Consider the following 17,680-nt stretch of genomic DNA (forward strand, 5'->3'; position numbering starts at 1 on the left):
ACAGCAGATATGTGTGTGTCATCTAAACAGTTTTGCCTTTGTTCCAGGCTAATGAATTAGAATATAACACCTGAATCTCAAAAAAAACAAAAGAGCAAATTGGGGGCATAAATTTAAAACCTGAGGACAAACACACACGCACACACACACGCACACACACACACACACACACACACACACACACCCTCCTTTCTGAAAGACACTTGATTGGTAATTGGGAGGCCAGGCTGTAGGGAGATTAATTGTAGGATACATATTCAGTCTGGGGAATGTTTTTTGTTTCCTGTGAAAGTGTACCGGATGGATGATGAATAGATATTACAGATCTCAGCTGCTCTCTGAATGTAAATTCTGTAATTTTTCATTTGAACATTTTGCTTTTGCTATCTGTGAGAGCTATAGAATTCACGACTAATAGATGCAGTTTTTGTTCTCCTGTGTTAACGTCAAGGGGTCAAAGTTCAGTTAGATGATGTTAGACGCCGTAACTAAACTATCTGGACAAACTAAAACATATTTCTGATATTCTGATGGAATAATTACTTTTCAATAAGTAATTTTTTTAATAAATTATATTATACAATACTAGTGCCCAATACGGGCTCTCTCGGGATAATATTTTATCAAAAATACAGTAATATATTGAAATGTTATTACGAGTTTAACTGTTTTTTTATTTGAATATGTTTTAAAATATATTTCCATGACGTCAAAGCTGGATTTTTAGCAGTCAATACTCCACTCTTTAGCCACATTATCCTTCAGAAATACTTCTAATATGATGATTAGTTTCTTAAGAAACAACAAGAAACATCTCATTATTATCAGTGTTGAAAACAGTTGTGCTCCTTCATATTTTTGTGTGAAACCATGATGAATTTGTTTCAGCATTCTTCGATGAATAAAAAGTTCAAAACGACATCATTCATTTTTAAATAAAAATCTTTTGAAACATTATAAATGTCTCTGCTTTCTCCTTGACCAATTTAGATATTGTTTAGATGACTTTTGATCTCTTAGACATGACCTAAAACTAGCCCCCCTAAAAAAATGGGGCTTTTAGGTATTGCAACAAGTCTAACATTGGACACAGCTGTTTTTCTTTTGAATTTATTAAATCATATGAATAGAATTATGTATCTCCATTATAACTGTTTGTTCTCTTATTGATTACTTCATGTTGTGCTGCAGATTGTGGCAGTGTATAACGGCACTCAGAAGGAGATGAAGATTCTTCCTGATATGGCCATCCAGTGGCCTGGTGGTAAAATTCCCTCGGACTTGCCCGACTGCGGCTTTAAGAACGACAACCCTGACTGTCACGAACGTAGGTATCTTACACTAGTTCTGCAATCCAACTGCTAACCCACCTTACTATCTCTGTCACTTTCCCTCTTTCCTTTTAGAGACAATTGGAATGCACCAGATGATTTCCATTGTTCTTTTCCTCATCCTTGTCATCATCTTCACTGTGACTGTGTTTATAAACAGGTAAGAGAGCAAGTAAGATGATTTTGATACCTGACACCTAATCAATCATTTCTAAATTATGTTCTACAAATGTGGGTATGCCTTAAATACTTACTGTATGTACACACAGAAAGCTGAAGCTGGAGAAGGAGTTGGTTGCTCAGTTATGGAGGATCTCTTGGGAGGACATTCAGATGAGCAATCTGGAAAAGGCCTTGAGAAGCACCGGAAGCAAACTCACACTCTCTCTAGTAAAACAGATATACAGTGCATATTATATATACTAGTGCACACTCATATTTTTCAAAAGTCTTTTCCAGCTCTCTGGTTTTCCATTTTAATATTACATTTTTTAATTTATTTATTTATTTTAATTATTATCATTATTATATCACTTGTTCTCTCTCATTCTCTACAGAAAGGTTCAAACTATGGATCACTGCTGACAGCTGACGGTAATTTCCAGATGTTTGCTAAGACTGGCTACTTTAAGGTATCTTTCTAACAAGCTCTGTTTAAACGTTTACATAACGCTTCACAATAAGGTTCAATTTGGTAATTTGGCATTATGAACTAACACTGATCAACATTATTTACAGCATTTAATATTTAATAGGTTAAGGATCATTTAGAAATTGCCAGTTTATGTTTGTTCATCATATGTTTAATAATGTTAATTCATACAAGTTGAAATGTTAAAAATGTATGAGTAGCAATTTACACACACACATATATATATAATATTTACCAAAAGTTAAATTCTTAAACAGTATATTTCATTGTCAGTTCATGATACCTAATGTATGGACTATTTATAATTCAAAATGTTACCATTTAAATGTTTGTTAGAACCTCAAAATGCACACATGCTACCCACTGCAAACTTAACGTGTGTGTGCGCTCTTTACTTTTTCCCCCAGGGAAACATTGTAGCCATTAAATACATCAACAGAAAGCGCATCGAGTTAACAAGGAAAGTGTTGTTTGAACTGAAGCATGTGAGTGTGTCATGCTGTTTTTTCTCTAAAGGAGGATTATTTTGCTATTCTGATTATAATCATTACAAATGCAATACCATTCAAAGCTTTGGGCTCAGTTTGATTTGTTTCTTTTTAAAGAAATTAATACATTTAGTAAGGAAGGATGTATTAAATTGATAGAATTGATTGTATAATGTTTAAAAAGATTTCTATTTCTAATAAATTATGTTCTTTTGAACTTTCTATTCATCAAAGAATCCTGAAAAAATGTATCACAGTTTCCATAAAAACATTAAGCAGCACAACCGTTTTCAACATTGATAATAATAAGAAATGGATCTTGAGCACCGAATCATCATATTGGAATGATTTCTGAAGGGTCATGTGACACTGAAAACTTAATGGTATGGAGTAATTTGAACGACCCTAATTTTTAAATGGTACTGTACGTTCACAAAATACCAACAAGTGGAATATTTTGTTTATAAATGTTTGTAAAGATATACTGTGAATTGTGAACAATAGTGCATGTTTGTTCTCCAGATGAGAGATGTGCAGAATGAGCATTTGACTCGTTTTATCGGCGCCTGCATCGACCCGCCCAATATTTGCATCGTCACAGAATACTGCCCTCGGGGCAGCCTGCAGGTACTGACACAGATTGCTGTCATTGTGGAGGGACTTCTCATTCACTTACAGTGCTAATTGTTTATATTAGTTTGGACATGCTCATGTGTCGGTGTTCCAAATATTTAAATAATATATGCTATAAAAAATATTATATTGTTGGATAGTTTTTTAGGCTGTTTAAGTTGAGATTTTTAAGTCTTTTTAAAAAGCTTAGATTCTGCGGCACCCACTTTAGGAACTAGTGCCCTAGTGGTCACCGGCCCCCAGTTGAGAACCACCGCATTATTAAGTTTGCCTTAAGTCTAAATAGATTTTGGGCCGTATATGTGTATGTGTATATGTAATTGCCTCCGTTTTTTTCTACATCTGCGCACAGGACATTTTGGAGAACGAAAGCATCACACTTGACTGGATGTTCAAATATTCTCTAGTCAGTGACATAGTAAAGGTAGAGACCCTTCACTGTACTTAAATGTACTGTGTTGAAATTTACCTTAAAAGGTTAGTTTACCCAAAAATGAAAAAAAAAAAAAAAAATCATTAATTTCTCATAAGTTAAGTAAATGACAAATTTTTTGGGGAACTTTCCCTTTAAGTGTTCATGCATTTACTTATGATAACTTTCCATTTTCTCTCATTTTACTCCATTCCTGACCTCTTGCTTTCGTTCATGCTATCCAATCTTTCTCTCCCCTCAGGGCATGACTTTCATCCATAACAGTGTGATTGTATCCCATGGCAACCTGAAGTCATCCAACTGTGTGGTTGACAATCGTTTTGTGCTAAAGATCACTGACTATGGACTGTCCAGCATCAGGACAGAGTCAGACACGGAGGACACCTACTCTTATTATGCACGTTAGTCATGTGACCTTTCTTCTTTGTCATTTCATGTGTCAAATTTTCTCTCATGCCTACACTTTCCACTAACACTAATGCATGCAAACCTCAGTCGCGGTCTCTGTTGTTCACTGTCAGTCCCCTGTCTGTGCATTTGCTTATGCCTGTGTGTAGGTAAGCTGTGGACGGCTCCAGAGCTGTTGAGATTGGAATGCTTTCCTCCGGGAGGCACGCAAAAGGCCGACATCTACAGTTTTGGCATCATACTTCAGGAAGTGGCTCTGCGCAGAGGAGTCTTTTACCTGGAGGGAGACTCACTGAGCCCCAAAGGTCAGAGATCAAATCTTGCCAATACATGTGTCACAGTTAGCCTAAGTCTACCTGTCTCTAGTCTGGTTTTATATCAAATCCTAAACAAACTTCAAACCACTTTTATGACTCATTTTGGTGGAAAATTAAAATAAAAATAAAAATACCCTTCAAATCAAAGTCAGTGTTGTTTTGGACCTCACAGAAGAAAGTCATACAGGTCTGGAACTATACGATTCTTTCAAGCTTCAAATAGTATGTAAAAGCATCATAAAAGCATCGATCTGACTCATCCATATGACTATTCCAAGTCCTCTGGTCATTTTATAGCTTTGTGTGAAGAACAGACTAAAATTTTAATTGTTATTCACTGATTAATCTTCCTTCCTGTAAACTGTTAACCTGATCATGAAGCCAGTACACCAGATCAGGCCGATTCATGATTGAATCTTTCTGAACTGGACGAAGCGATTCATTGAAAACATCTGATTTAAAAGAACATTTTGTTAATGACTCAGGCATTAGTACTTCTCTCATGAACATGCCAAGGAGATCTAGAGCAAATGTCAAGATTTTTTAGTAAATAAAAACCTTAGGCTGGCGTTTTTTATTTATTTATTTATTTTTGCCTAGATTTATAGTCCAGGGGAGTCAACACTATTTACAGAAAGTCAGAGCTAGTTGCACATAATGGCCCGGTCAGAGTTAACTGATTTGACAGAAAACTGCATACTGCAACGTGCACCCATGATTTTAGCATTTAGACTCTGATTCCATCCAGTCGGAGGATTTTAAACGTGTGTGATGTTTTGAGCCAATTTTAGAACAGATTGTTTTCATTTGTCATGCGTATCCTAGCAACAAGATACCTGTTTGTTGAGTTTGAAAAAGCTTGAAAGTATCCTCAGTCGTTTATATGATGCCCAGTATTGCCCATTCTGTAAGTGTATGATGTCTAGCATTATAATTTTTGTTTAGAGTTTAAGTTATGTAGACTTTACATTCAGTTTCTGTTTCTTCTGTTTCTCACACAAGGCTTCAGAACATCTGAAACATTGCTCACAAGTCGAACTGGAGTAGACTGATGATTTTGTAGTACTTTCATGTTCTTTTTGAAGCTTGAAAGCCTTAATTCTCATTGAATTGCCAATGGTAAAAGTCTGGTTTCATGTCTTCTCCATTTAATTAATAAATGAATGTCATTCATTTTATTCCTTTAATATCATTCATTTTGATTCTCTGTGAGATTTGGGATCTGAAATACTTGGGGCATGAGAACAATTTGAGGATGATGAAAAACTTGGTTTTCTGCCTCTTTCTAAAACGTATCAAAATATTGATGCACGGCTCTGCACTCGCTCAAATTACTCTCGAGAGCCTTCACAGTGACAGGAATGAAAGACGCTAATGAACCAGATTCTTCAGAGAGGTCAACAAAAACACAACCAGAAGCCATTGACAGTTGTGCTCACACACACATCCTCACATTCTCTGTTTACAACAGACACATCAAAGATGATCCTTTACACACACAGTATGACTGCGTAAGAACACCCTCACAAGCTCTTAATTTGGCAGCCCACGACCCCTCTCAGTCCGCTGTCAGTGAGTTTTTCTGAAGAGGAAGACACTTGACATTATCTTGTCATTTCGCCAAAATACTCTCACAAATTGCATGCCCTGTGCATGGTTCCCTTTTTTCTGCAGAGAACAGCCCTTCGCTAGTTAAGAGCTCTCTCATTCGTACATAGAAGTCAATTATAGTATCAGACTTTTGCAATTGCATGATCAAATGCAAAAATCACTACATGCGAAAATGTTGTTCCAAATCGTCTCCATTTGCATCTATAATTTCAATCCACACTGAAGGAAAGAAAAGCTGTATAAATCATTGTCTTTTTATATCACTTTCAGAGACACTAAAAGGTTTGTTTGTTCTTTGTCACACAAACACATACCCATCCACACTTGTCTCTTTCCCTCTCTGATCTAATTTATGGATTTAATTATGTGAGTCTGAATACAGCACAAAAAGAGATGGGTCGGTATGTGTGTGTATATATGTGTGTTTTATGTGAAGAACAGACTCTTGGTACACATGTGCTGTCAGCATCTCTGGAGCATGTGATCTCAGCACTATAATCAGAACTGACATAGAAGAAGACATGATATCAATCTTCACCGGGCGGCACACACGCACTTGGGCACCTTGGTAATGAGATTACTGTTGGCAAAGATTATGGTTGTAGACTGGTGAATCAATCAACCTAGTGCAAGCTTGGCCAACCAATCAACCTGGCACCACCAGCGCACATAAATACAAAACACAAACACAAAGAAATTGTGCAGCATTAAAAATGACCTGAGCTTTCATTTCTTCTCAGGACAGATTGTCCGTGAAAAGCCTCTCAGACGGAGCTGAGAAATGGTGTTTTTACTAGAGCGCTACAAGTCACAACCCTCTGCCAGGCTTTCAGAGCTGTAAGAGCCTGATGAATAGAGCTGAGATAGATCAGGCAGAGGATGGAAAACGGAGATAAAACACTGTGGGAGTTTGTGGGAATAAGACAGACGGAAAATGCCCTGATGCAACAGATAATAGAGAGAAAAGGAAGGAAGGCGCATACAGGCAAAATGTCCAAAGACTGATACTGATAGATGATTTTACTGAGACTGTTGAATGAACAGTTCACCCCCCAGAAAATGCTTAAGTAGTAGTGACCAATCTTTTCTTCAATATTTTTAAGGACATACAAGTGAAACAGATTGTCGAAAAAAAAAAAAAATGTTGGGCTTGGGTTCAAGGGGTTAATCTCACAGTTGTTGATTTGATGGAGGCAGATCTGAATGCGTATCACATTTTAATTAAAAATTACAAGGTCAAAAAAAAGATAAAATCGCATGCATGGATTCATCGTTCACAATAAGATCAATAACGTGTATTTAGAAAATTGACAGGGTAAATTTACAAATTTAAAGGGTAACTAAACCCCTGGTCAGAGCCTGACTCCACCCACTGGTAATATTTGAAAAATGCTGAAAAAGTGGGCAGACCCCAGCGGAGATAGAGGGGACGAAATAGATGCTAAAACACTCTATCCTGATCGTTTTCAATACTCGTAATTCCAACTCCGACTCGCTACAGTGTTTTTGACGAAACAAGCTGGTTTTTATACTGCCTTTCGTACCATGAGCGTGGTGAGCTGAAACCTGCGTACGTCACGAAGTGCGGAACATCCAATAGAAAAATTCAACTGCAGTAGCCATCGTTTAACCTGAAGAGGGCAGCACTAAGACGTTTTTACACCATATATTGTAGAAATAAAACACTTGTTACACAAATGTCAAAAAAGTTACTTGAATCAATGACTGGTATTAATAAAGATCCATTCTTACAGATCATTAACTAAAAAAAGATGGTTTAGGGTTTAGTTACTCTTTAAACTCATAACCGATAAAATGGCTCAATAGCCTATTAAAATTCAGTTTTATTTTGGCTTAATTAAAAAGAAAACACAAACAGTTGAACAACTGTCAGTTGTTTTAATTGCTACAAATGAATTTAGCTATCACAAATTTATAATGTACAATAAAAAATGAATTCATTTTGATATTTGCTGTGAAGATGACATTTTCTGGGTTAAATTATTTGTGTTTTTAAAGATTAACTTTAAGGGTAGAGTTAAATGATGGCAAAGATAATATAAATATAAAAATATGTTTTTGAGAGTGAGTAAAGGATGACTGTATAATTTTGGGGGGATTTTCTGTTTCTTTAAGCTCAAGCATTCCCCTCTCTCTGTTGTTCTTGCTCTCCGGTTTTCTTTGGTTGTGTATAGAGATCGTGGACCGTCTAGCTCTGGGTGAATGGCCGTATCTACGGCCATCAGTGAACCCTCAGTCCCACAGTGAAGAGCTGGGTCAGCTGATGCAGCGCTGTTGGGCTGAAGAACCATCAGACAGACCAGAGTTCAACCATATTAGTGTGTTACTCCGCAAACAAAATAGGTCTGTCCCTTTTTACCCTCTAGTTATTGCCATCTGCCTCACTTGTTTACTTATATCTGTAACATTTCGTTCTGAACAATGTTATAAAATCCGTCTTATTGCTCACTTGTTATTATGAACATTCACCCAATTCTGTCTCGCATTCTCTTTCTCAGGGAGCACAGAAGTAATATCTTGGATAATCTTTTGTCTCGAATGGAGCAGTATGCTAATAATCTTGAGGAGCTGGTAGAGGAGAGGACTCAAGCCTATCTGGAGGAGAAACGCAAGGCAGAAGCTTTACTGTACCAGATCCTCCCTCAGTCAGTTTACTAACACACTCTGCACAAATAATATATCAACCATAACATAATCCTATACACACTTGGTTAACTCTCATTGGACTTGGTTTCTGTTGTGTTTGGTAGTTCAGTGGCAGACCAGCTGAAGAAGGGTGAGACAGTGCAGGCTGAAGCTTTTGACTCTGTCACCATTTACTTTAGTGATATTGTGGGCTTCACGGCCCTGTCAGCAGATAGCACACCTTTGCAGGTATCTTACGCGAAAACAATTCTTTTTTGTTTTTAGTATTTGACCCTAAAGATTTTAAGTGTATGTGTGTGTCTCTCTCATAGGTCGTCACCCTCCTCAATGACCTTTACACCTGCTTTGATGCCATTATAGACAATTTTGATGTTTACAAGGTATCACCGCCTCATACCTGACCATATTTGCCCTATACATATCTGTATACAAAATCTTTTGTCAACAAATGTCTTCTTTTTATTTATTCGTCATTTTCATTTTTCTTCTATCTTCTAACAATTTTATCTTTCCAAACTTACTACCAAAAGTAAAACAAACATTTAAGTTTTATGATTTTATATAACATTTTTGGCAATAAATAAGCATCTTTTAATGGCCATATTCTTGAAGTGACATTTTGGTCATATGGCAAATTTGTAGTCTCTGTTTAATAACAGATCCCCAATTTTATCTTTTGCTTCTTAAATCCCTTTTAAAATTACCAAATATATATTTTTTTATTTCATTATTTTTGTATTACAATCTTATGGGAAATTTTTCTTTCTTTTTTATAAAAGGGGAAAAGCCTCCATGAGGTATTTATTTAAAAAAAGAAGAAAAAAAGACTTAATTTAATTTGCTTAATTTGCTTAATTTGCACATTTAAAATGTCTTAAATCCATCCTTATAGAAAAATGTGGCTTAGACCTTAGTCAGATTACACTATCTTTTGGCAAGATTTTTTTTTTTTTATGTTTGAGGTTTTATTGAACACAACACACTTCTATCCCTCACAGCCTCGTTTTCATTCCTGTCAAAAATTAGATATGGTGCTACTCTTACTAAGTTCACCTGTACATTCACCGAATTAAACTTGAAACATCCTCAATTTTAACAGAAACAACTTACACTGGCATATCTTAAAATATGTCAGTGCCATTTTTTTGTCTCAAGATGCACACCAGTAAAGTTTTTTTTTTTCTTTTTTCTAAGGCATCCTTATAAAAGCTACTTAAATGCCCCAATTGAATTAAGGCCTAATCTAGTCAATCCAGGCCTACGTGTATTAGTGTTTTGTGCTGATGCTGATGTGGATCTCTGTCTGCTATGGTGGTTTTGTTTCTAATTGTTCCTTAGGTGGAGACAATAGGAGATGCCTACATGGTAGTTTCAGGATTGCCAGTACGTAACGGGAAACTACACGGTCGTGAGATCGCACGCATGTCGCTTGCTCTGCTGGAGGCTGTTAAAACATTTAAGATTCGCCACCGACCTGATGAGCAGCTCAAATTACGAATCGGCCTTCACAGTGGTAAGAACGCATCAGTCTTAGTTAGGTTGGGGTAGTCTTTAACATGCTGTTGGACTATTAAAATTAGCAGAAAACTGACAGCAGGGATCTATTAGGTTTTGTTAACATAATCGCTATCTATTACAGACACATTTCTCAAACTCGCCCATAGACTAGAGAATTTTTACTTTAACATGCACAGTTTTGAACAGCATTTCCATGTGTATGTGTGTTTCAGGCCCTGTCTGTGCAGGAGTAGTTGGGCTGAAGATGCCTCGGTACTGTCTCTTTGGAGACACAGTAAACACATCCTCTCGTATGGAGTCAAATGGAGAACGTAAGGACTTACTTTTCCCAATTCTCACCAAATAGCAACTTGTGAATATAACCATAGCTAGAGTTCAGGTCATTTAGGTTAGGGTTAGTGGTTTGAGCCATGCATTACACTAGATAACTACAAACTACATTATACTGCGGGTATGAGACAAGAACTAAAGAAATACTCAGTGTGTTTAATTCCTATAATGGATTTGAAGTATAGAATTGTAAAAATATCCAATCAAAAGTTTAGCACACTGAGATTGAGATTACTACATATTCTCTTAGTTTTAGAGACGAGGCTTTAACCTAGTCCCAGACTAAAATGCATGTTTGAGCTGTTTTAACTGAAAGCAAATTGCACTGACAAATCTTTAAATATGTCGGCGCCATTGTTTTGTATTACTGCACACCAGTAATGTTTTTTTTTCTTAGGAAGGTTTTTAAAAGCTGCTTACCAGGAAATGCCCTAATTGCCCTTAAGTCCTGTCTGTGAAACCAAGCCATTAAAAATGATCATTTTTAGTATTAGCATTAGGCTACCTGACGTGTTTAATTTTCAATACCAATATTCCATAATGAAATCATCAATCATTCTAAGAAGCCTAAACAAAAAAAAAATGATGAAAAGATTTCATTGTAATTCAGATTTAATTATTTCCCCCACCACCTGTTTCCCCACATAAACGCTGCCAGATAAGTGAGAAATATCAGCTGGCTTTAGATAACACTTAACAAAAGACAATCAGGAAAAAACAAATTGCAATCAGGATAGACATTAATTTTGAGTAGATATATATCACAATCCATATATATCACAATCCACACATCACACCTGCCTTGATCACAATCCTGATTGATACTTTGTAGAGTGGGGGTTTTACTCAAGTATGTCCCTAATCAAAAAAATAATAATATATATATATATATATATATATATATATATATATATTAATTGATATAAATCTGATATAAATATTACATGACAATGTTAACATGAAATACTATGAAAAAAATGTTTTCTATGGAAGTTAAATAATGCCAAATGTTTGTAAAACAAAAAAGCCTGTTGAATTGCACTAATTGCCATGAAAAACCATGCTTCCATTTTAATGCATTATATTTTTAGGTCTTGAATTTTTTTGAGCTGTATATTTAAAGCTGCCGTCGGCAAACAACAACGTATAAACCATAAAGTGGTTTTAGAACAAAAACAGAGCTTCTAACTCCACCTTGAGCGTGTTATTTGTTTTGCAAAAATCCACCGCTCCCGGATCATCAGGTCCAATCAGCGCAGGGGGGTGTGAGATCTGACTGTCAATCACAGGTCACACGCCACCCCTCACGCACGTTACAATCACATGCAGTAATGAAGAGTGGTGGCAGAATAACTGTCTCTTTTAATTTCCTGCTGCTGGAAATTACATGCGTAAATAATGTTTGCCAACACACTTTAGTCAACATGTTGATGTGAGCTGTGTGATCTCAACTAATCCATAAAGTTACACTGTAATCATTTACACGCTGTTATCCTGCAGCTTTAAAGATTCATGTGTCGTCAGCCACTCGAGATGTGCTGCAGGAGTTCAACTGCTTCCAGCTGGAACTGAGAGGAGATGTGGAGATGAAGGGAAAAGGGAAGATGACGACCTACTGGCTTCTGGGGGAAATGAAGGACAGTGATTGAGATGGTGGGGAGTGAGAGTGTAAAGCCCCAACGGGATCAGCAGAGACACTCTGACTCTAGTCAAATGCAGCCAGGGGAACCAAGCCAAGACTGCTAGGCGCCGGTTCTGTTGGGCAAAAGCACTCGCATGTAATCCTGTATAGCACTAGATGATGTCTGACCTTGTATATATGTATTTTAAGATGTTTCTTTTGTAAGAGCACCAGCTGCAGCTGTAAATGGAGTGAAGGTTGAGTGTGATTGAATATCGCCGCCTGGTGGATAAGTAGCAGCACTGCTGGCTTAAAATATAGTAGCTAAATGGAAATGATTACTTCCACCCAGGGTGTGTGTGAGAAAAGACATGTAAATATTAAAGATGATGATGTCATTACTCATAATTTAACTTGCCCCCCGTGCCCCCCCCCCCCCCGGCTTTCATAATTCAAATGTTTTAAAGACAAATCACTTATTTACTATTTAGTCATTTATTTCATTAAAGTAATATTTATAGATTCATATATTGCAAATAATTTTTCACCCAGTCTGACTTTTGCACACATATACATTCTTCCTTAAGCCATTTAGACGCATTGCTCTCTGGTTTATGATTGTTATTGATGTTTTTGGTGTTACTGATGCAATTTCGTGAGCCAAGGAGAGCTTCCGCAGCTTTAATAAAGCATAAATAAAATCAACCTATCAGATCCGTAACATCACTCAGTTTGATTTTATCATTTCCCCAGCTTTTTGCTTAGACACGCACAGGTATGTTTTATGGGAGATTGACACAGGATTTATTCTTTATCAAAGATCATCTATGAGAAGCTCTTTGCCTTTGAATTATTTTACATGCTTGAATGTTTACATACTTTGTCTGCCTTTTTATTTGTTTCATAGTCAAGTGAAATGGTTGTAATGGTTTAGACTAGAGTCTATTCAAATTATCTTAAGGTCATGATTCTAATGCACCACATTCATATAAGCTGACATTCATTTCTGACTGCAAATCATTTTTTTTTTTAATTTCTTATATTCTCTTGAGAGTCTACATAAGTACCTGCCTGACACTTCAATTGGAGTGGATTCTCTCTGATTTCAGATTGTCATTCCCGTGAGCACTTAAAGGTGACACTTTTGAGAGTGCATAGAGAGACTCTCAATAACTGCTCCTTTAACATTATCAACTCTCTGAGAGATTGGCATGGTAATGGATATCAACGCATTCTCACCCCAAGGCGTCACCTTTGACCATGATTCAATATTTGACGTTTTAGGCGCCCTTTAGCGTCACTTACATGACGCGATCCTACGGCGTCATCTAACTGACGCTAAAGGAAAGCGTCAGTTAAGGACGCGGTTAGGTTTAGGTGTGGGGTGGGGGTAGGGTACACGCGATCCTGGACCTAGGGCGTCATCTAAATGACGCTAAAGGGCGCCTAAAGCGTCAGATATTGAAGCATGTCCAAATGCTTCCCAAGGCGTCAGTTAAGTGGGTGTGGGCTGCCAATGTATTTTGTCTTGGAATAGATCTGCTACTGCAGAGCAAGTACAAAGACTTGCTACTACCAATACATTTACAGACATTCTGCTGCTGCACAAATACATGAAATAACCCTGCAGCAGAATTATACAGGTGGAGCTGGGGAAGGTGGACGGTTTCTGTAAGCATGCTGCAGATCGCTAACAGCAAACACAGTATTTGAATGTTGAGTCGCAGCTGATGCAGCAGCAACCAATCAGCTGCAGAATGTATGTAGATAATGTTATGATTGCTTGCTACCAAATTGAAAGGACCTTTCAGCCTGCACCATCTAGAGCTTTCTGGTTGGTGGTGGTATTCTCTCTAATAATGTTATGATTGCATGCTACCAAATTGAAAGGACCTTTCAGCCTGCACCATCTAAAGTCACCACCATATAGGCACCTGCCTCGTTGCGGCCGGTTGAATCTCCCGAGAACTTAATTGCCACGATTTCCCTCGCTTAGGAGGTGCAAAATCACGAGCTGGATGATTTCTGCCCATTGGTCACATATGGCATAACTTTCAGCAGGGTAATTGTTTGTAAATAATATTTTCCGTCGAGCCAAATATTTTTTCCCTATCTGAGCTTTCTGGTTGTTGGTGGTATTTTCTCTAATAGTGTTAGATTGCTAACACTATTAGATTGCTTTCTACCAAATTGAAAGGACCTTTCAGCCTGCACCATCTAGAGTTTCATGACAGAACGTTCTCTTATTGAATTTAAACACATATAACAACAAATAATTCCATATCATATACTTTTAAGGGGTTGATGACTATGATTTCACTTTTCTCACTTTAGAACTTTAGTTCTATTGCTGCTGTTTGAGCTTGAACAACATCTTTAAAGTTACGACTGATAGGGACTACATAGACATTTATAATGTCTATGCTCTATAAAGCTTGAGTCTGCTCAAGCTGTCGTATCCGTCTTCTATATATGAAGAGTTCAGATGCAAAACCCTCTAAGTGCCATTTGAAATTTTCTTCTAAAATGATCATTTTTATCAAGCTTATACTGTATATTCAAGTTCAGTAATTTCACTTAAATGACAATTAATAGGTAATCCTCATTGCAATTTAAGTGAAATTACTGAACTTAAATATACAAGCTTGAAAATGATCATTCTAGAAGAAAATTTCAAATGGCACTTAGAGGCTTTTGTATCTGAACTCTTCATATATCACTTTTATATGTATAGTTTTACTAAAGTAATTCTGGGAAAAGGAGTCATGTTCTATCATATTCCACAAAATTACAATAAATAAAACTTACTTATTTGTTCTGTGACTAGAGATTTTAATATTCATTTGCTGGGGGAAAACATTTCCTGTTTAATCTGTACAAGTAGTTCAAACTAATATAATTTATAGAATATGTAATGCAATCATATCTGATATACTGTAACTTTTTATTGTTAAACATACTTGTATATGAATTTTTAATTAATTGCAATTCTGCTTCCTTTAATTCAAATTTGAATTGTAATTCTTGATCCTGTTTCAATTCAGGAGTCATTCTCAATTCAATTCTGAATTTTTATATATATATATATATATATATATATATATATGATGTATTTTGAGCTAAAATTTCACTACACTCTTGGGACATCATAGACTTATTTTACATCTTGTAAAAAGGGTCATTATACCACACCTTTAAACCCCATTTAATATCCAGTGATTTAATTAAAATGTTAAGCACTAATGATATACAAACTTCGATATCAAGAGGCACTGTTATGGAAGGAAAGGCTCAAGTTCCATTACTGCCTAATGTTTTCCTCTGATTCCCACTGATGTTCTATATTCAGCATTCCGTGGTTAGTCCACATAAGATTTTTTTTTTAGCAATTAATATTAATTTTAGCAAATTTATAAACTCATATGCAGACATAGAAGATAAAAAAACATAGCTTTATATTTTAATGAATCATTTCTCATCACTTTGCACTAAAATATGAGACAATCAAGGGAACATTATTTATTCCTTAATACATAACAGTGTACATAATGAGATGTATATTGAATACATAGATACATCAGGCTACTAATTTATTTGAATATGATTATAGTGTATTGATCATTCCTGAAGCATTTAATTGCATATTATAAATATAGATACCAACACTCTTAAAAAATAATTAGGTTCTTTATTGACATCCATGGTTCCATGAAGAGCCTTTAGCCTCCATGGAACCTTTCAAATGCAAAAGGTTCTTACGAAGAAGAAGAAAAAAATAGGAAAAAATGTTATTTTAAGAATTGTTCACTGAAATGTTATTCTATGGCACAAAAATAGTTGTTATCTGATGGGCAAAATGTTTTTTTTTTTTTTTTACAACCACAAAGTTTATTTTACAGTTTTAACAGATGTTTTATTGTAAAATGCTATTGTAGATTTAAAGTCACACCAGATGTTGAATTGTCCAATCTGTGACCTTTGAGGTTCTGCTGAGATACACAGATGTGATTGTTATTTAGCCAATGTCCAGTTTCTGCAGGAAATTACTTCACCGAGACCAGGGGAACTTGGGTAAACATTTTATCCATCCTTTACGTAAAAATCCATAGCTGAGATGATGAGCAGGTCTCAGTTCTGAACAGTCACGTGAATCGTGCAGCTGAGCTGCATCACCAGCAGTTTTCACGTTTCTAACGTGTGAGAAAGAATAATAAGAGTGAGATTGATTCTTTGATTTCACAGGACCATGTTCATGTTCTGCATTGTTGAGACATTCTTCAAATGCATTTTCTTCGAAAAACAACGATTCCCTTCTGCGTACGCTCGGACTTTCAGCAAGTGTCAGAAAGCCATAAGGTGTGGTGATTTTGCAGAGGTGAGGTAAGGACATTGCTGCGCTGGTGGTCGGGTCTGACAGAACGTAAGTCTGGAGATCATCCACGAACACCAGGTCGCGCTCCTCTGAGAACGGGCAGCAGCGCGCGAGTGCTCGGACAAATGATGATGGGTGCGCGGACCGGGGGAAAGTGTGCCGCCGTCCGTGCCCGACACCAACCTTCTCCCTGCCGCATCCCTGCAGCCTACCTGGGCACAGTGAGGGGATGGTGAACTCCGGTACACTCGCAGGTGTCACCACCATATTCCTAAGAGGCACCTGCCTCGTTGCGGCCGGTTGAATCTCCCGAGAACTTGATTGCCACGATTTCTCTCGCTTAGGAGGTGCAAAATCACGAGCTGGACGATTTCTGCCCATTGGTCACATATGGCATAACTTTCAGCAGGGTAATTGTTTGTAAATAATATTTTCCGTCGAGCCAAATATTTTTTCCCTATCTGAGCTTTCTGGTTGTTGGTGGTAGCCTATTTTCTCTGCAACTTTCCTAATTTTTTTTAGCTGCTTATGGAAGTCTATGAAGTCTTGCTCTGCAGAACAAAAATGAAAAACTTAAGTGGCAACTGATTCTGAAGGTAGGCTAAATATAGCCTACAGTCCCCACTATAATTGACTCCTCCCAGTAGCCTATGAATTTTTATTTTTTATTTTTCCAGCAGGGAAGACAATTTAGCCTGTTAAACACAAGGACATGTTCTCATTTTAACCTCTTAAAGGAGTAGCTCACTTAAAAAAAAAAAAAAAAAAAAAAAAAACTTTTGCTGATAATTTACTGACCCCCATGTCATCCAAGATATCCATGTCATTCTTTCTTCAGTCGAAAAGAAATTAAGATTTTTGGTAAGATAAGAAACACTCTGGATTTTTTCTCCAAATTAAAAAAAGTGAAATAGAAAAAAGTTGTAGAAGTTTTAGTTTATGAAAATGTAAAATGTAAAAAAGTAGCCTAATTATTCATATTTTATAAAATGTTTGTTTCAAAACCTGATGGACTCTAAAACTGCAAGAAAATCAAAGCCAAAACTCTGAACTAGTTGTGTTTCAAATTTTAAGTTGATATCTCAAAAATTAGCTTTCAGTAAGATTTTGTTTGGGTGCAGTACCAAACTTTTTCACTAGGTCACAACCATAGACTGTAAAAAGGGTCTATGGTCACAACACAAGCAGACTCCATTATGCCCATATAAGGGCACCTCAATTTCCATATGTTTTTTTTTTTTTTTTTTGGGGGGGGGGGGGGGGGTGACTTGAACCATTATTTATTCCCACAATTTTCTT

General features: G+C 36.6%; 1 protein-coding gene across 1 annotated transcript in view; it reads left to right on the forward strand.

The window, feature by feature from the left end:
- Window positions 1-12,730, forward strand: part of npr1b (natriuretic peptide receptor 1b) — a 46,032-nt gene extending 33,302 nt beyond the window's left edge. Inside the window, exons 9-24 of the mRNA XM_039680019.2 lie at window positions 1,192-1,327; window positions 1,407-1,491; window positions 1,601-1,721; window positions 1,889-1,963; window positions 2,391-2,468; window positions 2,994-3,098; window positions 3,457-3,528; window positions 3,779-3,938; window positions 4,095-4,250; window positions 8,069-8,237; window positions 8,393-8,539; window positions 8,645-8,768; window positions 8,852-8,920; window positions 9,879-10,053; window positions 10,271-10,369; window positions 11,889-12,730. Of these exons, the coding sequence (XP_039535953.2) occupies window positions 1,192-1,327; window positions 1,407-1,491; window positions 1,601-1,721; window positions 1,889-1,963; window positions 2,391-2,468; window positions 2,994-3,098; window positions 3,457-3,528; window positions 3,779-3,938; window positions 4,095-4,250; window positions 8,069-8,237; window positions 8,393-8,539; window positions 8,645-8,768; window positions 8,852-8,920; window positions 9,879-10,053; window positions 10,271-10,369; window positions 11,889-12,037 (1,920 nt within the window). The 3' untranslated portion in view covers window positions 12,038-12,730. The remainder of the gene's footprint in view (window positions 1-1,191; window positions 1,328-1,406; window positions 1,492-1,600; window positions 1,722-1,888; window positions 1,964-2,390; window positions 2,469-2,993; window positions 3,099-3,456; window positions 3,529-3,778; window positions 3,939-4,094; window positions 4,251-8,068; window positions 8,238-8,392; window positions 8,540-8,644; window positions 8,769-8,851; window positions 8,921-9,878; window positions 10,054-10,270; window positions 10,370-11,888) is intronic.
- Window positions 12,731-17,680: the final 4,950 nt, after the last annotated feature.

Source organism: Pimephales promelas, chromosome 12 (assembly GCF_988280905.1).
Source record: "Pimephales promelas chromosome 12, fPimPro1.hap1.1, whole genome shotgun sequence".
In the NCBI taxonomy this organism is placed as follows: Eukaryota; Metazoa; Chordata; class Actinopteri; order Cypriniformes; family Leuciscidae; genus Pimephales; species Pimephales promelas.